At 36.1% G+C, this 23,807-nt stretch overlaps 1 protein-coding gene across 1 annotated transcript in view; it reads left to right on the forward strand.

The window, feature by feature from the left end:
• LOC117400640 (myelin basic protein-like) overlaps positions 1 to 23,807 on the forward strand; it is a 97,960-nt gene that overhangs the window by 72,715 nt on the left and 1,438 nt on the right. The window contains 4 exon segments of the mRNA XM_034920091.2: positions 8,872 to 8,991; positions 9,537 to 9,569; positions 9,921 to 9,953; positions 15,005 to 15,127. Of these exon segments, the coding sequence (XP_034775982.2) occupies positions 8,872 to 8,991; positions 9,537 to 9,569; positions 9,921 to 9,953; positions 15,005 to 15,127 (309 nt within the window).

The raw sequence follows: 23,807 nt of genomic DNA on the forward strand, positions 1-23,807 counted from the left end.
TAACCTGTAACCTTTTAATTTTCAAACTTTAGAAGATTTTCTTTGTAATATTGTGCTTCGCAGCATATTTGTCTTTTTAACAAAAATTCAAAAATGTTATATTTAAATGTACATCTGTGACAGTCATAGTTCTTTGTGAAATGCAAAGTTCTTTAAAAGTCTTCTTTGTCATCTTGCTACATCTATTTTTCTTTAAATTTAAAGATTTAAAATGATCATGAAGGCAGTTGTCAGGCTTCACTTTAGATGAATGCTATTTAAAATATGAGCTGGTCTGGTATTTTTTAGATTTTTTGGTCACAATTAGTAGATGTCTACATTTAAATGGTACAATATGAATTGCTGCAGTTAGCTTACAATAAAATTATAGCCTTTTATAAATCATGCATAACTGATTCAATCACAAATAAATGTCTTGAAGGTGCTAAGTTAGCAATACATACAAGAAAGGAACATTTTCAGATAGGAATAAAACCATTTCAATGGTATTAAAAAAAACAGGCAGATTTTTTTGTATCAACAACAGCATTGGTTATTTAGCCATGCAATACTGATATTTGTCCAAATGTACTATCCATTTATGAAACTTGGGATTTCAGCAGTAAGCAATTGCCTCAGTCCAATGCTGACACAGGATGATGCATTGTCCAAAGTCTGCATCTGTTTACAGGTAGGTAATGTACTGTAATATCCCCTTTGACCGATCAGTCTAAATGAATAGATTAGTTAATTAAATGCTGTTCAACATTGCTTAAAGTGTGATTAATTAATTTACACTAAGTCAATGTTTAACAGTAAGTAATGTGAAGATTGGTCTACACCTCCGATCCAATGAGTCATTCATGAGAAAACAGTTTCTTTCACTAGGTCCTTATCAATTACTTATTTTCAGCAAGATAGCCCAGAATTTGTTTCAGATGTGATGTCACTGATTGTATAAAAGTGTTTAAATCCCTTACTTTTCCCATAATTTTTCCATGCAGTTCAGATAACTGGAATCAATTTCACATGCTATTTGGTAGAATTGGTGGTCCAACATGTGGGCTCAATGGGGTATATTGTTTTCACCCAATTCATGACAGACTATTAAAGTACATGGTGCTAACAAAATAATCCCACTAAATCGTACCTAATATATTTTGCCATAATTGTGCAGGTCTCAGATTTTCCTCTATGGGAAACACACATTAAGATAAAGATTAATTTGATTTTGTAGTGGCAACATCTAAAGCAGTTATAAAATAATATTTAACCAACACCCCTTGCAGATACTTCAATGCTGTACAGTACTGCTGGTTAACTTCATAAATTCGCATGAAAGAATTAAGTCAACATTGAAAACATGTCAGTCATAGGAAAAGCAGTGATCGGTACTCGAAGTGCCAGCCAATGCATCGAGCTTCTGCAAGTTATTTTAAATGAAACAAATGGCAAACATTTATGTATAGTTCATTCAACGGGAAGTGCAGCATGGAAAAGAGTGCAAGATATATTCGCTAGTTTTATTGTTTACAAAAACTGCTATGACATTGTGTTGTTATTATTGACTAAATTTATTGACTTACACCATGAAATGTGTGGTTTTCAAGATGTTTCTCCCATGAGATGCTCACAGTGGAGCCCTCAAAGATCAAAGGACAGTCTTGAGATTTCCATGCAGTTTTCAGGATATGTGATGAATATCCCATGAGACTCTTAAAATAACCTCATGAGTATTATGTGCATAATCTGAATTCCTTTAAATATTTCTGTGGAACCAGTATGTAAATGATGTCAAGAGCCACCAAGCATTTTTTCAATAGTGCTCGACCTTAGTTCATCTTTCCTGCTCTAGCTGCCCTCTACCTAATTAAGAAGATATTTTTTTGTGAAGGCAGTTACTAGTTCAAATTTATACACTACTTCTAATTTGACTAGTAGTTGAGGTAAATATAGTCGAATAGGTCCACTTTATCACCATATCAGAAAATCATGTATTTTATAATCTATGTTTGTTATTTGACTGAACCTCAAATATAAAGGACGTTCATGGTTTAAAAATGGAAAACAAAAACCTGGGAATCCAATATTTCTAATATCATCACTATCAGTGGGGTCAATTTATATTATTTTCAGCACGTCTAACAAGAGAAGTCACCTTTCTGATGGACCTAGACAAATACTGGTTACTGTATATGAAGAAGGTTGTCTTTGTAGACAAATACATATTTAATGATAGGCTTTAATATGGCTAGACTTGCTATTGTTCATCTTTTTATAAATATATATTTTTTAATACTATGATTTCAGGTCTGTTTCCCAATTGTGAAGGCAGCATGGAACAATTGTGTAGTAACTAGTTGAAGTGAATACGATATTACAAATTTCAGACTAAAAGAAAATTGCACTTCTAAAACATAACTTAATGTTTTATAATCCAAGTCATCTTTTAAGATGAAGATGGTATCTCTGCTTGGAAAATTTCGCTTGCTTGTCAGCAATGCCCAAAAAGGTCACCCAATTTAAAAATAAAAACTATTTCTTTGTATCTTGATTACCTCTAGAAAAGTAGAAATTAGCTCTCTTGCATAAGCTGTCGCTTTCTTTTTACACAGAATGCCAGTCATTTAGCGTTGTGTATTAGTAATCACATTTAATAAAGTATGATTTTATAACCATTGTGCCCATCCCTAAGTTTAGTCAAATGAGAGGTATGTTGTAAAATTAAAACCTTCATAAACAAATCACTGCAAAGTTGAAGCTATACTCCCATATAGAGTGGGTTGCAAATCTGAAGACGTGAAAACATACCTCTCATTGCCACCCACTTGGAAAACGTGTTTGGACTTGACTAGATTAAGTGGCGAGGACCAGTGGACAAGCAAAAAGATAGTGCCTTCACCTGATAAATTCCAGAGGCGCACCATTGGTATAAGACATTGAGTATGCAAATAATATAAATTCAAAACTATGGACAGATTACTGCATCCTGGACCCTTTGCTGTAGGTCACATCATCTTTTTGCAGCTAGAACATGAATGAGTTTAAACTAGAATACATGAAGTGATAAGCTACCAGGAAGCAGCTGCAATTTCTCAACTATATAATTGTCTTTTAAGCATCTTCAAATTCCTAATTTAAGTATTAAATGCAAGCAAGGAACCAAACGACTGTTAACATAATTAGATCAAGTCAGATAATAGATGCAAGGAAATAATATAGTTATTCAGGTTTACTGTACGCTCCAACAAAATCAAATAAAGGTTTTAAAAAGCAGTGTTAGGAGTAGAAATTGCCTGAGGCTAGAACGTATTCACATCCAAGCTTTTAAACCAATGCAGCAATCTCACAACACAGAAATAGGAGATGTGCTATCAAGTTAAAAAGAGATACAGCTAAGAAGCATTGGCATTACAATGAAACCCAGCTCCATTGTGCTGTATGATATGAACCAGGGCAGTAAACTTAACAACCTAAACAAAAATCCTGGGGCAGTCTAAATAAGGGCAAAAATCTCCCATAGCAAATCCTGCAAGTTAAATAGAATATGAACCCATTTACTGTGTTGAAAGTCAGATTGATTAACCTCTCCAGACTTTCCACGATATTGTAAAGATCTAAATAATAATAATAATAATAATAATAATAATAATAATAATAATAATAATAATAATAATAATAATAATAATAATGTGAGCCTTGGATCTATCATAAAGTTTTTTTTTTTTTTTTTTTTTTTTTTTTTTTTTTAGGGTTCAGCAACAGTATTCAAAATACAACATCTCTCTCAACTAACTATTACCACAGAACATTATCATGTAACAGAAATGTTTGTTTTTTGGCATTTTCAATAGACTTTTTAAAAATGCAAAGGCAGTTTTTCAGAGAGATTTTTTTTTAAAAAAAAACACTATAAAACTAGCCTGCACTACTACTAAAGGCAGATTTTTTCTCAGTACATAAAATGGCACCAATCTCAAAAGCTAGGATGAGTAGTAGGTACCCACACTGTTCATTCGTTTTTGTGTCTATTAGAATTTATTATGTTGTATTGGTATCAGGAGATGGTGTAAAAACCTGCCAAGCATTGTCTCCTCAAATGACATTGAAATGCAACTAAATCCTGTATTTTGGACCTTGGTGATATTGCAACAGGACCGTCTCAGCCTTGTTTACCTGTATATACCTGTATATACTGTCTTTGGTAAGCAAAACCATTAATTTTCATCAGAATATTAAAATACGTTTTCATATTTAGAGTACAGTAGGCAGGTGCTGTTTTCTGCTTTCCTTGCAGACACTTTTTCAGAAGTTCTTTACAATATCGTGGAAAGTCTGGAGAGGTTAATCAATCTGACTTTCAACACAGTAAATGGGTTTTCCTTTCCCCAGCTTAGTATATGCACTGACTAGATAGAGTATTAAAGCAGTGTTTTTTCCAGTCAACCTGGAAATCTGGCTGAACTACAGACAGTGTTTATTCCATCATGAACTTACACAGAGGACTGTAAAATTTAATATATAATATGTTTATGTCAATAAAGATAAAGATAAATACATGATCTGAAAATCAAATGAACTGAAGTACGATCTCGTAAATGTGGGATTTTATTACAAACTTAACACAAGAGCAAATGGAATTGAGATGTAATGTGTGCTTTGCAAAACTTGCTTTCCTTCTTTGTCCACAATAACAACAAATGAGACCAACACCGCAGACTTGCATTTTTCTGTGAGGTTCTGCTCATGGAAATTGTTTTTCTTAAGTTTTTTGTTTTTTTTTAAGTTTTTCTTTCACGTCCTTCATAAACAAATCAATTACTCCAACTTTTAAGAATGGGTGTGTTAACAGAGATCGTTCTGAGCAGATTCTGTGCAGAATCTGACCAATTTAGCTAATGGGTGCGTTCATGGAAATCATTCTTAGAAGATCATTGGCTAAAGTGGTCAGATTCTGCACAGAATCTGTGCAGAATGATCTCCGTGAACTCACCCAGTGATCTTAAAGAAACACCTTCGATATGGGTCTTACGCTGCGCTCTGTCATGTGCTACTGTGGGAAGCCAATCCATGCAACAGGAATTATAAACAATGATTTTTAGTACCAAAGAGTGGTCTTTAACAGTAATGGACAGTTTGTGAATTACTGAGTAAACTAAATTGGACCTGACCCAACCCGTGCTGCGTGACAATTTTGCACCCGAAAACCCGTACGGTACGGGTTGGGTCTTGGGGCCTCAGGTCCGGGTAGACCCGTGAAGACCTCAAGACTGAGCTAAGACACTTGGTAGTTATCCACTTACAATAAGGTGGGCAAACATAATTTCTGATTTTAAGTATCAAAAAATCAAATCGACTTTTGTAAACCGTTTTCATCTAACTTAAACATACCTGAAATAGAAAAAAAAACACAAAAATATTTTAAACGTGTAAAGGTCCTTTCACACTGAGCGTCAAGGCGTCAAAGTCCGGCATAAATTATTTTTTTAGAATAAAATACATCCTATGGAGGAATTCACACTGGACGCATCGCATAAAACCAATGGCGTCAAAAATAGACCTTGTCCTATTTTTCCCTGCGCGTCGGGTGTACATTTTTCTCTCTAACCAATCACATTCCAGCTCCCACCCCCCTACTTTATTTCATTAACACAAACAGAGATTGACCTAATGAAATTGAGTGATTTAAAACAGTAGATATTGCCGAAATGAAAAGTTTCCTCAAAGATAATGGAAACAAATAGACCTACAATAAAGAATACAAGAAAACTATTTCAAGGATTTTTAACAGCAACACAAAATGAGACCCGACATGTTAAAAAATACCTCCATCTGAATTGAATGAATACATGTATAAATATAAGGTGTATAATCTTTATGTTTATGTATATTTTACATTGTTACATTTTAGGACAGACAGTAAATACATAAATGTCCAGTCATCAAAATGCTTACTACTGTACTTACTTGTGAAGAACGGCATGGGTATAGAGCCCTGTGTTTCAAACACAAACTGTATCTTTAAACTGAATAGTTGTATAAAGTTCAGTTTTTTTAAGATTAAGAACTTCAACCGTAGCCTACACATTAAAAATATGCAACACATTAATGGTTATGTTCTGGTTAAAGTGCTTTAGCGAACCACAAGTACCGTTGCTTGTTTTACTTATTTTGCACTTATTTTGAGTCTTGTAGTTAAAGACCGACGGATGAGCTTGCGGGACCAGTTTTCTCTAAAAAAAAAAAGAAAAAAAAAAGGGGCAAAAAAACAGAGTGGGCAGGCAGTAAAAATATAAAACCATGGAAATACAGCCTGCAAATGCAGTTTTTGGAGCAGCATTTGGAAATGAAAAGGTAGAGAAACGTAAACAGTCAGCAGTATTATTATTATTATTATTATTATTATTATTATTATTAACACAACAACAATAATAATAATAATAATAATAATAATAATAATAATAATAATACGATATTTGTTCTTATTTGCGCTATGTTTTTTTTTATTTATTTGTTTTAACTATGGCTGTTTAGGTTTTTATTTTAAGGGACAGTGCTCCATCATACACATGAATGAGTACTAATTAATAAGTATATTATTTAATAATAATACTCTACTTCTTGTGCAATATATGTACCTGTACTGCTGTTTTTGTAAACATCTGAATGCTCACTAATACGAACCATTGCTATGTTCCCCAGCTGTTCGGATGAACGGGCTTCTATTGTATGTTATTCGTAGTTAATTTTTAACTGTTGTTGAAATGATATAGTGCGTTCTGGCACTTTTTTTGGGGGGGGGGGGGAGCTCTGCCCCCCAACCCCCCCCCCCCAATCATAATGATTGCTACACTATCTTTACTTGAATATCTATGAAATGTGATCACATTTTTGTAACATTACTGTAATTATTACTTTATAAAGTAATGTTACAAATTGAAGTTTGGTGTAAAAACCGTACTGCTACTCACCAGACGCGATGCAGCAAGTGGAACTGTGTAGCGATGCGTCAAAATTAATAGAACCTATTCTTTTGATAAGTATTTTTCACACCACAGGCAACGTAGGAGGGGCACCAGGGCGGCACTGGAGCCACACGAAATACATAGGATTGAATCCTGTTTTTTGCGATTTGACACGAGTTAACAAGGGCATTGAGCAATCAGACAACAGCTTCAGTGCACATGGTCCAGCAGGGTGAAGCAGTATCCAAAATGACATAGGAAACAATAATACTTGTCGTTGAAAAAATACCCAGAGCTTTATGACAATGGGCATCACAATTATAAAGATACAGATTTTAAAGATAATATATGGGAGTCGAAGGAACTGCATAAGCCTGGTGTGTATGATTTATTGCCATATACAGTATATGTTGAAATACTGTAGCATTTCACAGGCAGTAGAAAGGAAGGAGACAACAGGCTTAATTCAAGTTCAGTTGCTTTAATTACTCAGAGACCACTGCACTGCCTGCTTCACTGCAATCCTGGTACAGTAACCAGCTTTGAGAACACACACACACACACACACACACACACACGAAAATGTGACATAAATATCTCCTGTGTGCCTTTTTCCAGTCTCTTCCAATTAGTTACAGTTCTTGAAACCTGACATAGGCCCAGTCAGCAATAGAATTGAAAACAGTGCTAAACCTGAGAATTATTTTAAACAAGTAAATACTGCAAGTGCTTTCTTGTTAATCTAGGTAACATGGAACAGTGTGCTTTTAAATCATAAATAAAGTTCATTTTCCCGTTATTTTTCATTTAGATGCATAGGGATATTACTTCCAGTTCAGAGTTAAGAGGTCAGATGTGGTTTACCAGGGATTATGATCCCTGGCAAATATATATATATATATATATATATATATATATATATATATATATATATATACACATACACACAATGTTGGAATTATTTTCATTTATAAAAAAATTAAAACAAAAACATCTGAGGCAAGGAAAAAACATTATCTGGTTTAGGACATGATTATTTAATATATTTGTTAAATGTTTAATATTCAGTACACTTTCATTACTGTATTTTATGTACTGTATTTATACAACATGCACATTTTTTTTTTTTACTATTGAGATATCTGCTGTATCCAATCTATTGTAATGTCATACTATTGAGAAAATAAAATCTATCCAATTGATCTAGTGGTGAAACAAAAAAAAGCCACAGTTTAAATATTAAATTATGACCAAACCTGGCATTTAAAGACGAAAAAAACATTAAAGAGACTTATAAAAATACAGTTGTTGGCTTTACCAAAGTGTCCTTTGAATAGTTTAGATCAAGTGAATACAATCATTATATAGACAGATCTCAATATTTATTAATATATGATATATAAAAGAGTAAAAGTACCAACAAAAAGATATAAACAATTATTTGATCACAAATATAAGATTTTATACATGTTTTTCAAGGAGACTTACTCAATTAACATTGCCTGGAAAAAGGGATGTTCTGAAAGTTTGTTGATTACATCCAGATTTCACTGTTTTCACTGTGTATTACCGTATATGAAATTACATTTTCCAAAACTAAAGTAAGTTAAGTGACCAATAAACATCCACCAGCCAGTAATATAATCTCATGGCCATAGACAAGAACTATCACACAATTGGCAACCTTATTTTTACTATATATTATCTCAGTACAGGGTCATGCTTCTGTGTTTGTTTGAAATGAAAAGCAATCAAGGTCACTTTAAAATGGTGTAAAAATGCTTGATGGAATGTACTTTGAAAACCATGTATTCCAACATGCTTTTGACCATACCTATTTCATGTACATTTGCATGGCACATGGCCAGGTTCTGCCTGCTTTACAGTGTTGGCAGGTGTGTGAGTGGAGGTGTTGTTGTTGTTTCAGGGGGTATCCGCAATGAGATCTAGCCAGTTAGCGGCCTCACCACAGAAGACTCCTCAGCAATCTGGTGCCCATGCCAGACCAGGAGATGACAACCCTGTAGTGAACTTCTTCAAAACCATTGTAAGCACTTTAATACTGTTTATTCATTTCAGATGTTTTACAACACTCACTTGTTTGAAGGAATTTGTGTAGATGCAGTATGGTCATGGCTCCCATTTGCTATATGATACCATGCTGTGATCCTACCACTAGCATGGCCTCTAAACAACTGCTCTTAACTACAGAGTAAAAAAGGGGAGAACACTACTTCTTTAGACATTATTGAAAGTGTGTGAAATTACAATAAGCACTAATATCTCAATGACATGTTCTACACAGTTTTCACACTTCAAACGTGGATGGTCATTTTATGTATGTCCGAGATTAATATGTCTAAGATTGAAGGAAAAATCATCACTTTATGACATAAATCCTCCCAAAATCTTGTGAGGAAGAAAGATCATTACTTGTCTGCACGATAAGAAAGAAGTATAATTAAAAAAAAAATATGACCAAAAGATTGACAGAGCAATATAAGAAGGTATAGATCGATAGTTTCATTTCATGGTGAAACTAGCTCATCATCATTATCATCATCATAATAATTATTATTATCTGTCTTTCAGGTATCCCCAAGGACCCCACCTCCACCAGCAAAGGTAAGAAAGGCTCATTCTATTGCACTTGTGTTATTTTCTCATATTTGTGAATTAGCACATAACTCTAATGGGCTTGAAATATGAAACACAGTTCATCCAAAGGTGGACATCAGTGTTTTAACATGAGTAATGAATTTAGGTACAAATGCTCCCGGAGTTATTTCTACTGTACCTAAGCATATAAAATGGATTATTTTTCAATAGAACCAAGTCTTTTGTCTGTACTCTTAACTTTTTTTGGACACAACTCAAACTACTGTGTAACATTTTCAACCGTATGTTGATTTTATACCACCATTGTTTCTTGGAGATGAAACCTCATGACACTGTCTCTGTCTCTTGCATGTCCAGGGGAGAGGATTATCCCTCGCGAGATTAGGCTGGGTAGGTGATAAACGCATTCATTCACAGCCATCTCGGTAGCCGGGCCAACCACAACTGCATAGCCATCCTTTCTCAAACCTTCTCAAGAATTCATCATTAGCAGCTTTGTTTTAAATTTTTACATCATTTCTTTGCAATGTGATTTTCTTAAAAAAAAAAAAAAAAAAAAAAATGCCCTTTGCCTCACTGGTTTAATTAATTTCAGTAGCTGCTTCTTCTACAGTTTAACAATTCAGGCAGGGGCGCCATGTTCTGCAGTATCTCTTTTTCAGAAAGAGATCATATAGCTTTGTGAACATTCTTTATTTTTTTCCTGTGTTTTTATTAGAGATGGAGAGGGTTGTTTGTTTTTTGTTTGTTAATATTTGACACTTTAAGCTCAGTATAACATGCAGAATGAAAAAAACATGAGCAGAAAAAAAGGATTTCCAACACAGAGTGAATCACACTCCTGATGGCATTGTAACTACTATTTATTTTTGTATCACATTTTTAATCACAATCCATACTGTATAGTTATGAAAATGTTAGCAACCTCATTCTTGATCATCAAATATCTTACCATTTCTATTTGCTAGTTCCTGGAAGGTCAGAGCAAGATATAATTATTTTTTATGTTGCTTTGCAAACTTCCCCCTCTTTTACGCAATATTTTTTGCAATATTTCTGGGTTGGATTTGATGCAGGATGCATTGTTTACTGATTTAAACAAATTGTAAACCTCCCTTGCATATGTTTAATTGTATTCTCTGATATTAAAACAGGTCAGGGGGTTAGTAAATAAATCATTAAATAAACTGATGGTATCTAGCTCGTTAAACATTTTTTTCTAGCTTGTTAAAATTGACCCTGTAATACCTACTGTATTGTAAAAAAAAAAAAAAACCTTTTAAAAACTTAATTAATTACTGTCTTGACTAAGCTTCTGTTAAAATATAATTCCCTCCCAGTTGTGGTGATATTTTCTCTTTTCAACAATAGCAGTGAAGATGTTTTTATCACAGTTGTCTTAGAAAATAAATTTGCAACACACAAGAGGCAGACACAGTAAGTAGAGGTAATTACTTAGAGTAAAGGCAATGATATTTGCCTTCTGACTGTGAGGAAATACCTATATTCCTATTTACAATAAGTATGTGTTATTGATGACAGGTTTTAGGAGGTCTACAGTACAGTATAATCGATGTTTTACAATTATTTTTTACATTCATTTCAATTAACCATATTGAGACATTCCATGTTTCTTACTTTTGGAGATTTTTCTCACTTTCCTCTCAGCAGGAATGCATTATTTGGGGAAAAGGGGTAATGTGAATATATCACAGCAAGTCTTGCACACAACATGTGTCATTTAGATATTATGGGAACATAATTCACTCATTCACCCTGTAATATACAGTACTGTGCAAAAGTTTTAGGCAGGTGTGAAAAAATGCTGTAAAGTAAGAATGCTTTCAAAAATAGACATGTTAATAGTTTATATTTATCAATTAACAAAATGCAAAGTGAGTGAACAGAAGAAAAATCTACATCAAATCAATATTTGGTGTGACCACCCTTTGCCTTCAAAACAGCATCAATTCTTCTAGGTACACTTGCACACAGTTTTTGAAAGAACCCGGCAGGTAGGTTGGCCCAAACATCTTGGAGAACTAACCACAGTTCTTCTGTGGATTTAGGCAGCCTCAGTTGCTTCTCTCTCTTCATGCAATCCCGGACAGACTCGATGATGTTGAGATCAGGGCTCTGTGGGGGCCATACCATCACTTCCAGGACTCCTTGTTCTTCTTTACACTGAAGATAGTTCTTAATGACTTTCGCTGTATGTTTGGGGTCGTTGTCATGCTGCAGATAAATTTGAGGCCAATCAGATGCCTCCCTGATGGTACTGCATGATGGATAAGTATCTGCCTGTACTTCTCAGCATTGAGGAGACCATTAATTCTGACCAAATCCCCAACTCCATTTGCAGAAATGCAGCCTCAAACTTGCAAGGAACCTCCACCATGCTTCACTGTTGCCTGCAGACATTCGTGTACCGCTCTCCAGCCCTTCGGCGAACAAACTGCCTTCTGCTACAGCCAAATATTTCAAATTTTGACTCATCAGTCCAGAGCACCTGCTGCCATTTTTCTGCACCCCAGTTCCTGTGTTTTCATGCATAGTTGAGTCGCTTGGCCTTGTTTCCACGTCGGAGGTATGGCTTTTTGGCTGCAAGTCTTCCATGAAGGCCACTTCTGACCAGACTTTTCCAGACAGTAGATGGGTGTACCAGGGTCCCACTGTTTTCTGCCAATTCTGAGCTGATGGCACTGCTGGACATCTTCCGATTGCGAAGGGAAGTAAGCATGATGTGTCTTTCATCTGCTGCAGTAAGTTTCCTTGGCCGACCACTGCGTCTACGGTCCTCAACGTTGCCCGTTTCTTTGTGCTTCTTCAAAAGAGCTTGGACAGCACATCTGGAAACCCCTGTCTGCCTTGAAATTTCTGCCTGGGAGAGACCTTGCTGATGCAGTATAACTACCTTGAGTCTTGTTGCTGTGCTCAGTCTTGCCATGGTGTATGACTTTTGACAGTAAACTGTTTTCAGCAACCTCACCTTGTTAGCTGAGTTTGGCTGTTCCTCACCCAGTTTTATTCCTCCTACACAGCTGTTTCTGTTTCAGTTAATGATTGTGTTTCAACCTACATATTGAATTGATGATCATTAGCACCTGTTTTGGTATAATTGTTTAATCATACACCTGACTATATGCCTACAAAATCCCTGACTTTGTGCAAGTGTACCTAGAAGAATTGATGCTGTTTTGAAGGCAAAGGGTGGTCACACCAAATATGCATTTGATTTAGATTTTTCTTCTGTTCACTCACTTTGCATTTAGTTAATTGATAAATATAATCTATTAACATGTCTATTTTTGAAAGCATTCTTACTTTACAGCATTTTTTCACACCTGCCTAAAACTTTTGCACAGTACTGTATGTGATAACAACATTCGATTTTTCTTTTATTCTATTCCTTTATTTTCAGGATTACACTGTTTGTACACCGCTGCTGCACTCTGCAATGTGACCCACATTGGGATAGCTCTACCCTACCTGCCCATAAACACAAATAAGATTTCAGTTGTAGGAATTGCCCAAACACAATACAAGGCTCATCGGCTTCCTTTATCTTAAGTCTTAAAAAACGTATTTTCATGAGGCAGAGATTCCCTACATACATTAGATGCCACTTTTTTCTTGACATTTGTAAAATGTAAATTAACATTATTGGCTATAAATGAGAAAATACATTAAAAAGAGATAGGTAGAACTGTAGAACTTTTTAAAATTGTTATATAGCAGTATTTCAAGACCTTTTTTGATGGACCCTGTTTAACCTAGGAGAATATCCAAACAAGATTTAAAACAAGGGTTTGATTCAGATTTTCCCCAGATTTTGTTGTGCAAGTTGTTTTTTCTTTGGCTTTACCAATACCAGCCTCTGATCTACCAATCAGAAGCTCAAGGTTAATATTATTACTATTGACATATCTATACCAAGATGTAGATATAAATACAACTCAACCAGTTCATTATGCATGATATATGAAATTGTAGAATTAAAGCATTTATTTTATCTTCTCGTACATTGTATCACCAGTGACACATTCATTTCAACCCAAGAAATAATGTACTCTAAGCAAGAAATAATTACTGATTTATAGATTGGTTTTCATAGCAGTGGCTACTGAAATCCACCTTTTCAACATAAATATAAAGGAATGGTATGACAGAATGTGGATAGACTTGAAGTATTAAACACAGCATCTACATTTTTCATAAACAGAATCCATTCAAGTGACTCTTCTTATCTAGGATAGAAAGAAATATTAGACAATATATTTGGCACTGTTTTTTTTCACCTTGCATGTGCTAAATTGTAACCAATTTCTTTATTGTTTTTAATTTTTTTTAATTTTTTTAACATCATTGGATTGGCCTTATATGCATTTTACAACTGATTTTAACAAATATAGGGGTTGAAATAAAAAGCACATTCACTCCTGGGTACAATCAGCATCTTTTTTTGTTAAAGGAAGCACATGATGTTACAAAAATGTGTATTTCATCATCATATTAAAAAAAATAAAAGATATATAACAAGTTTGTTTAAAAAAAACAAATTCAAAAATTGTTTAAAATAAATCCATCAATAAGTAGTAAAATTAACTCACAATATATTAAAAATAGACCAACCTTTGTGGGACTGAAACACATTAAATCTAGATAACAAGCCACATATATGTGCCTACTTTTACTTTCTTTTGTGGTCTGTTTTATTGCTACAATTTTGAAAATACTGTACTTTTAAAATACAAACATGTTTTAAAAATATTTATATATTGTAAAAGTTGCTTATAGCAATGTTATTAAAACACAGTCTATTTTGTTTATGTCATAATATATGGTTAATTATAAACACTAGACTTGAGCAGTTATCTAGATTAAATCTTGTTGAGTTCCTTAAAAATCCCCAGTCAAATGTATTATTATGGATGGTTTATTAGATCCCCTGAATGTTACACACTATAAATTTGAACGAGACACCAACATTATATGCAGACATGTAAATAACCAAGGCCCCTCATTTCTTATTAGCAAAAGCACTGGCCCCCATTCTGTTTTGCTGAAGATATTTTAAGTTTCTTCCCATGTTGTTTTCAAGATATGCTGCAATGGAATTAATCCAGCCTGCATTGTAGTATAACTGGGGGCAGCCAATTAAACCATTAATGAAGTGCTGTATTTGAAAAATCTTAATACTGGCTTGAAAGTAGAATTAGTAAGAAAACAATAAAGAGATCTTCAGCACAATGTAAGGTGGGTCAGTGATAATGTTGCAGTTACTAATAAGAGGCAAGAAAGATGATTTGAAACCCGTGTTTTTCAAATTCACAGTGTATTTTATTGTATGCTTATACACCATATTTGTGTAATAAAGAATACTTGCCTGTTATGTTGTTCCGGCGTCCGCAACTGGCTAACGACTGTGGTTCTGCTTTCAGGGAACTGATGGGCAAAAGCAGCCTGTGCAGGCAAGATCACAAGAGACCACAAGAGCAGCTCACAAAGGGCACAAGGATGCAAGGGGAGATGGCCAAGGAACCCTTTCTAAAATTTTTAAACTGGTAAAGTAAACACTTATCCAAGATCCCCTATCATGCACCAGTATGCACATAAAACATGAGGGGAGGTTAAGGATGAGGTTGTATATTGCCCTGGTAAGGCCACATTTTGAACACTGTGTTCATTGTTATTCTCCACTATACAATTACACTACAATAAATACATTTCAGCTTTATTATTTATTTTATTATTTATTTCTTAGCAGACGCCCTTATCTAGGGCGATTTACAATTGTTACAAGATAACACATTATTTTTACATACAATTACCCATTTATACAGTTGGGTTTTTTACTGGAGCAATCTAGGTAAAGTACCTTGCTCAAGGGTACAACAGCAGTGTCCCTGACCGGGGATTGAACCCATGACCCACCGGTCAAGAGTCCAGAGCCCTAACCACTACTCCACACTGCTGCCCTCTTTGGAAAGAACTCAGAGAACAGCAACTACAGTAACAATACCCAGGTATATAGGGTATGTGTTGTGGGAATAGACTGAAGGAATAACATATTGTAGCGTGCACAGGGGAAGGCAGCAGCATGGCTGGTAGGTGACGTAATCGCACATGAAGACATAAGTCAACAAAGGAGTCAACAAAGTCCATTTTTAAAAAGACATAGTATCAGGACAAAGGGGCAGTGAGAATATCTTCACACAGGTAGTAGGGATATGGAGTAGGTTTCCAGGACATGTTGTTGCTGCTGATTCCTTGGGCTTGTTCAAAAGCCTTTCTGGGATCAGTTAGCTATTTGAGACTGGACAAGTATGGATGGGCAGAATAGCCTCCTCTCGGTCACAACTCTGCTTATGTTGTTTTGTGTGTACACTGCCAGCAAACAGCAAGCCTAGATTATTTTGGCTTACTTCCTGGAGTATAACAAATGGTGAGATGACTGCTATAAACAAATTGTTTTTACAGATACTCACCTCCCTTCTTGAAGTAGTGCACTTGCCACTGTATGAACTAAATAAAAAAAGGACAATACTGCAGAATGTCAGCCTGTGGTTATACAGTATGCAGTTTGTTATCTCATCAGCAAAATATAGTTGTGGGATTGTTTCCCCTGTCTAATCCTACCATAGCAGAGGCTGTTTTGTAGCACTGAGTGTTTTATTTATGACTTGCAACCCAAGTTCAATTGTTCAACAAGTTACATGGTTTCTGTTCCATCTGTAGGCAGAAGCTTCAATTATACACATGTCATTATACTCAACGATGTTGTTTGTGCAGGCCTAACAACCCTAATTGAAAATCACATCCTAAGACATAATTAAAAAAAAAAAAAAAGAACTGCACGATTTTAATGAATGCTTATTGCAGCTGTTTTGTTTAACCCATGTGCAGTACTGTATTGATGTGTCTTTGTGAGGGCTTTGGGTTGAGGTTGTTTTGCAGCTACTTTGAGATCTTTTAGGTGGGTGGACATCAAAACATCTTAATTTGGGTCTTTTATTTTTGGTTAAAAGACCCATGCTATTCATTGAACACACTATTATGTACTATATTATCATGTTAAACAGCACATACAGTATATCTTAGGACAGACACTTGATAATAATAAACTAAATTCTACTCGTTGTGCATACCAAAATGAGAATCTATAACAAGAAATATAGTACAGAAGGGACTCAATACTTCAAAGAGACACTAGAGTGAAACTCTAGAACTTCCATACTTTAATCATCTATGGCAGTGTTTCCCAACCTGTGGTCAGTGTGAGTAAACTCCAGGTGGTCAACAAACAACTCCCCAAATTTGGTTACACAGTTTTTGCAAAAACCCATTTCTACACAATCACACGTTGTGCTACAACTATTACTAAGCAACACAACAACATAAGATATGTATGAAGTCTGCATTTTTCCCCTTTATCTGTTTTCTTTTATTACTGGTGTGCTTATAAATTAATATATATATATATATATATATATATATATATATATATATATATATATATATATATATATATATATATATATATATATATTACAGCTCTCTTTGATGCAATACCAAGCATCGCCTTCAAAGTCACCATTAACTGAACATTTTCTCGACTGAACCGTCCACACCCAGGTCTCCCCTATCCTCCAATTATCCCAGAGCCCTGGAATATCTGGACAGGCACCAGGCCAATCCCCCTATTCCAGGCCCGGCTCCGCCGCTAGCACCTGACCCGGAACTGACCCCGCCTTTACCGGTGGTCACCCTGGATGCTTCAGAACCAGACCTGGCTGTGGCCGAGAAAGACTGGGACACGATATCAATCGCGGTCTCCTCAGATGGTAGCTCCTTCCCTCAGGATGAGGAGGGAGGAGATACCCAAGAGCTAACCTTTGAGACGGGTCTCGACGCTGGACTTTCCCCTCTTCCAAGCTTGATCCCGGTGCTTATAGAGCGAGCATACAAGTTCCTACAGGTACCTTGGATGGCAGCACCCAAACCACACCGGTCGGTCTTCAGGACGCAGGCAGCATTGCCCCGCCTTCAGCCCTTACCGGCGTTCCCTGACTTCCTGGAAGAGGTACAGTCCTCTTCAGGCTTCCGTGGCAGCTAACAGTCGGGCCTACCCGCAAGGACAGGGGAGCGCCGGACATGGGGCCCCAACGCAACAGGGCTCCCGGAGGCAGTTCCACCGCTGCCCCAGGCAGCCCCCACAGCAGGCTCCGCCACAGCCCCAACAGCCCAAGCAGGGCCCCTGAAGGCTTGCAGCCTCAGACCCACCCTTTTACACAACACCAGCTACAATATTGGCGCAATTGCACCTCGGACACTTGGGTGCTCGCCACCGTACACACATCGGTTGCGCACTTCAATTCCGTGCGGGTCCTCCTCCCTTTCAAGAGATCACGGTTACATCTGTGAGTGACCCTCTCCAGGTCTCGGCCCTCAAACAAGAAGTAGCTACATTACTTCTCAAACGAGCCATCTGCATTGTAGAACCCACCTCCCAAGGAGGGGTTCTACTCGATGTATTTTCTGGTGCCGAAGAAGGACGGTGGCCTTCGCCCCATCCTGGACCTGAGACACCTCAACGGGTTCTTGAGGTAGAGGAGGATCCAGATGGTCACACACCGTCACATTCTGCAGTCTGTTCAGCCGGGCGACTGGTTTACCACTGTGGACTTAAAGGATGCGTATTTTTACATCCCTGTTCATTCTGCGCACAGGAAGTATCTCTGCTTCGCCTTTCAGGAAGTGTCTTTGAGTTTTCTGTGCTGCCATCGGCCTCTCCCTAGCCCCTGCATGTTCTTAAAGTCGGTGGATGCCATCCTGGCTCCCTTGCGGCTGCCCCCTATAGTTCTCCTTCCACCGCTTCGTCGGTCCACTAGGCATCGACGCCCTAGCCCACGAGTGGCCCAGGACAGTCTTGTACGCATTCCCACCGATACCGTTGCTCCCAGCCTTCCTGGAGAAGGTCTGGAGAGAAGGCGACAGTTCTCCTGGTGCCCCCCCCCAATGGTCCAGGAGAAGTTTGAGACTCAGTGAGTGCAATAATTTGTGTTATAAACTCCAGCAGTGTGGAGTAGTGGTTAGAGCTCTGGACTCTTGACCGGAGGGTTGTGGGTTCAACCCCAGGTGGGGGACACTGCTGCTGTACCCTTGAGCAAGGTACTTTACCTAGATTGCTCCAGTAAAAACCCAATTGTATAAATGGATAATTGTATGTAAAAATAATGTGATATCTTGTAACAATTGTAAGTCGCCCTGCATAAGGGTGTCTGCTAAGAAATAAATAATAATAATAATTTACTACACGAGGTAACAGTTGCGGGGACCAGCGCATATTTACATTTACTGGATCTGAGGACGACCCAAGCCCCAGTGCATTATTTGTCAGGAGGTTTTGTCAAACAAAACTCTTAAACCTGCAAAATTGAGATGTCATTTATCTACAAAGCATAGAATGTGAAAAAAAATCTAACAAAAGAAACAGGAACTTTGCCAACAGCAACTTTCAATGTGCAAAATGACAACATTCCTTGCTGACCTGGTAGTGAAGATTCAAGCCTCGGAATCTCATTAAGTTAGTATGTTATATAAATACTTTATACATGTACTTATAGATATACACATATAAAATAGTTTTGAAGTGCTGTTGTGAAAAAATATGTGGCAAGTGGTCCGTGGGAAAAATCCAAACACCAACGTGGTCCCTACATTAAAAAAAGGTTGGGAACCACTGATCTATGGCAATTTAAGGAAAATCAGCAGTTTCAAAGTCTATATAAGGATAAGTATGCTTGGCAGCTAGTTATTTTGTCAAATGCGCTGTGCAATACAGTTTACTCTTCATTTTAGTTTTAACAGCAGCAGCCCTTTTAAGTTTGGGAACTGGACTTTTATTGTAGTACATGATAAGTAACAAGTATTTTCAGCTCCAAAAATGTATTCAAGTAAGTGGAACCTCAGCTGGACATCTTTGCTCTGTTCACACTACCTAAGTTATCATGCATGACCAACACACTTTGAATTAACATTTACTTTACAATGCTTTGAATGTAAATGTGTTGAGTTTTTTTGCTGTAGGAAAACATTTTGTCGTAGGTGTTTGCTACAGTTCATGTGGGCCATTGTACTAGTTCTGGAATCCTGTTGTTCATTTTCTGGTGACTTTATAGTAGTGGAATTCAGTTGTGTTTTCTTCAGTCCATTTCAGGCAAGGACCATGTTCCAAATGATTTAATTAAGCCCCTAGGTTAAATTAAAATAAGGCTCTGGACTATTCAAATAAAGTCAAAAGAAACCCCAAATGCAAGTAAAATTAAGCATCACCACAAAAAAAATCTGTATAATTCACAATCTTTTTGGTGTTTATTGTTTAGGTCGTCCATACAAAATAACCATTTTCTAAAGGGAGAGCAGTCTCATTACTGATTCTTTTTTAACATAATTCTCCAAACAAATATCAGGGGAGATTTACCAATAATGACGGTTTTCTTTGGCATTAAATAATTAAGAATGTGGAACAAGGCAATGGATAGGAAGTAGCTGAATACATTTCATATGTTGTTAAAAGAGTAGCTGTTTTATTTTTTTGACCTTTAAACGTCTAACAGCAGGCTCAATACATATTAATAGACACAGAAATAGAGTAAATTAAAATACAGACAGAATGCAATAACAAAGGAAAAAATTGTTGACATTAACACATTTAAGCTCAATTTATTTTTCTTTTTTTTCTTACATTTTAAATTTGACCACAGTACTATTGTACACAAAGATTCTAAAACAAGTATATTCTTCAACCTGCCTCCTGGGAGTTTGGCTGTTATTGTACGTATTAAATATAATTTGACTGGGGGGGGGTTGTTTTGTTTGGGGCACAGTGGATGTTCAATGAATGAATGAACCATCCCAAGATTCTGCCTCAGCTACTCCATTTCAGCACTCTAAAGTACAAGAGACATGTTTGCACAAATCAGTGGAATTTATTTAATGGTGCTTGGTACATTCAGGGTTGCTATGGATAGTCCTTTCACGCATGTGGTTTCACATTCAGGCACCAAATCAAGGGCTGTTTGTGCATCATAACAAGATACTTGAATGCAGTATTTGTCTGGAAAGGACAAGCAGTTTTAATTTTGCAGTAGCCTTTTGTTCAGCTTGGAGATAAAGCAAACGCTTACTGTATACAGGATTAAAGAGATTTAAAAACACATTATAGCCAAGGACGGTTCAGTTTTTAAAGTAATAGTACATATTAAAAAAGCATAGGAAAACGAGATACAAATTTACCAAAATAAATGTAATTTTGGTATTTTACCAGACCAGGTAGTTTTCCTACATTCACGGCATGTGTAATGCCATTAACATCAATACGTTGTCTCATCAAAACCATACAAAAGGCTTCCTACTGTAGCTATAGCCTTCACTAGCACAGCCAGTCAGATATCAGTGTAGGTTATACAGGAAATTGACATGCGGGTTGCTGTAGTTCAGTCAGGTATTGTTACAAGAGCTATGGCAGCTTTAAACAAAATAGTACTGTTCTGTTTACAACCAGCAATGTAGTGTTAGAAACTATATAACCTGATAGGACTACTACAGCAACAGACATATACTGTTTTCATTTGTTCCATTTCAGAAATTGACTGTTATGACGTTCTTGGTTAAATTCAGGCTTACACTGTATTTGCTGGGGCATAATTAGTTAGACTGTAGTGTTTTAACTATAGAGGCTAAACTAGGACTTGTCTGTGCATTAAGAACATAAGAACATATTATATGGACCAGGTGATTTGTTATATTTTAGTTCCTGTGACTCTTGTGATGCCTTCTTCACTGAGGCTGAAATCATCCAGAACTGTGTGTGCATTTCCTGGGTTTAGGCTAACTGTTTGTTTCCTCTGTAGTGAAATCATAAAAAGAATGATTTGTTTAATACATGACAGGGGTTTCAGTCTTCATCAACCTCATTTCTAGATTCTTCCTGTAACTTTCTCTTTAACAGTTGCTTTTATTCCAATATTCTCACACTTTTCTGTAAAGCTATAACCATATTTTCTTTCTTATTTTTTTCCATTGATCTCCTATTAAACCTGGTCTTTTAAATGTTAGGTGTGTTATATATATTTATGTTGCATGTATTGATTTTCCTTCCTTCCATTCTCCATTCATTTTCCTTCCATTTTTCTCAGATCCGAGTCCGACCTCCTGAAATGAAACATTTTTGTGCTGTTCACAGTTATGCTAATTTGTATAGTGTCCTTTTTGTTGGTGAACACTGGATCTAAACGTCCTCTGTCTCTTGTTGGGTTCTGACACAGTTGGTTTGGAAGCAACAATTAATTAGATACATCATTCCAGTTTCTACTGTACCACATCCTTCACAACTTTCCCAGTTTGAAGTACCCTACAATATTCCTATCTGTAATGCATTTATAATTTATTCATACAGTAATTTATCATCATTTCAGTTCTGCACTTGGGGTCTGTAACATACCCTAATTGACAGCCCTTTTGTGTTTTAACCTACCAGCTCGACCCAAATTGATTCGTTTTGATTATTTTTTAAATAACTCAAGGTTTTCACTTCTAGTCCTTTCATAAGAATTGCCCCTCATCTCCTTTCCAATCTATCCTCTCTTGATAGCTTACAGACCTTGATAGCTTACAGACCTGCATGTGGAATTCACCTCCATCTTCAGTCTTGTGACCCAAAAATAGATGGCTCACAGTAAACAAGGTGTACTGTATGTTGCATAACTTGTTTTCTTGTCAGCCAGAAACAAGTGTTTGTCCTCTGAAGATGTTCTCTATATCTTTTTTGTTCTAGTTTGGTAAACAAAAACAAAAAAAACTCACGGTTGAAGAGTATTATTTTGATGTTCTTAAATTATAGCTTGCTATAAGGTTGAAGCCTAAAAACCACAGGCTTCAGACACATTAAAGGGTTTTGTTATCCATACATAAGTATTATTATTGTTTCTCTTGGACTTTCATGTTATGTGGGACATTTGAAGAGTTTGAATTTGTGTCAAGATTCTTGTTTGTTTGTATTTTTTTTTTTTTTTTTATTTCATTGTTGCTTAATGTTTTCTTTCTAATGGAGCAGATACTCAGCCTTGTTCTCTATGCAATTCTAAATTCATTCAATATAAACTCAAAACTTTTGAGTATTGTTCATTTAAAGTCTCCCTTTTGGTTCCACATGTCATTTTAATAAGAAAATCTATCTAATATGTAACGTGATAGAGCTTTCTCGTTGGCTCAGGTGCTTTGTATGGTAGTAGCATTATTTCAATACCAATCTTTGCTGTATGTCAAAATCGGTCATCTGACTACAGATTGCTGTTACAGTGAACCGGTGTTTTATCATTATAAAAAAAAAAAAAAACCTTCTGTTATTTTTGACAAGAATTAATTCATAAGGCATTACTTAGTTTCTATCTGTTGAAAGTTCACGGTTATAATGCCTTTGGTGATCAACTATACAGCTGTAAACGTTGAGACAACTGTGTTTTTCTCTGTATGTCTGCTTTGATAAAATGGCTTAGATAGTCCTGTTATGTGCAATAATGGTTTTATGGTTGATAAAAGCAGTAGAAAAAGAAAGTGTGGGGAAAATACACAAAAGTGCTGTTAAAAACCATGGCCAGAATTGGGCAACTTGAAAATGGCTGGGCAAATTTACCATGGGTAACTTATATTTTATTAAAATTCTGTAAATGTACAGAAATTGTTTTTAAATGATTAAACCAGGTTTCCAGTCTGCATAACATAACAAAGTGAATGTGTTTCATCGGCTCTTTGATACATAGTAACCTTTTTAACCTTCTAATTTGGGTCCCTTGAATTATAGCACTGATAACCAATTGCTGTATTAAAGCTCCAAATTAATCAAATACATTCGACAAATTAGCCTAATCTCATTTTCTGTACTGAATTACTTGTTAGAGGGAACTGGATAGTAATGAAGCCACCAGTAGTGGCAATTTAGTATTTATTTTAACAAGGCAGTTGCTAAGGTGCTTTCCTTAACCATTTCAACCAGTATCACATCTTAGAACCGTATCTGTTTTTAAAGATGTTTCAAATAAGAACAGACAATTAGAGATTTTGTTATGTGAACCATTGTTGATTAAGTGATGCATAATAACATAACCATTACAGCTGGGAAACAGAACGCTCAATAGGTCTTTGAAGTGAAGTTAGCATCCATGAAGGACTTTTCATTAGAAT

Source organism: Acipenser ruthenus, chromosome 4 (assembly GCF_902713425.1).
Source record: "Acipenser ruthenus chromosome 4, fAciRut3.2 maternal haplotype, whole genome shotgun sequence".
NCBI classification, from domain to species: Eukaryota; Metazoa; Chordata; class Actinopteri; order Acipenseriformes; family Acipenseridae; genus Acipenser; species Acipenser ruthenus.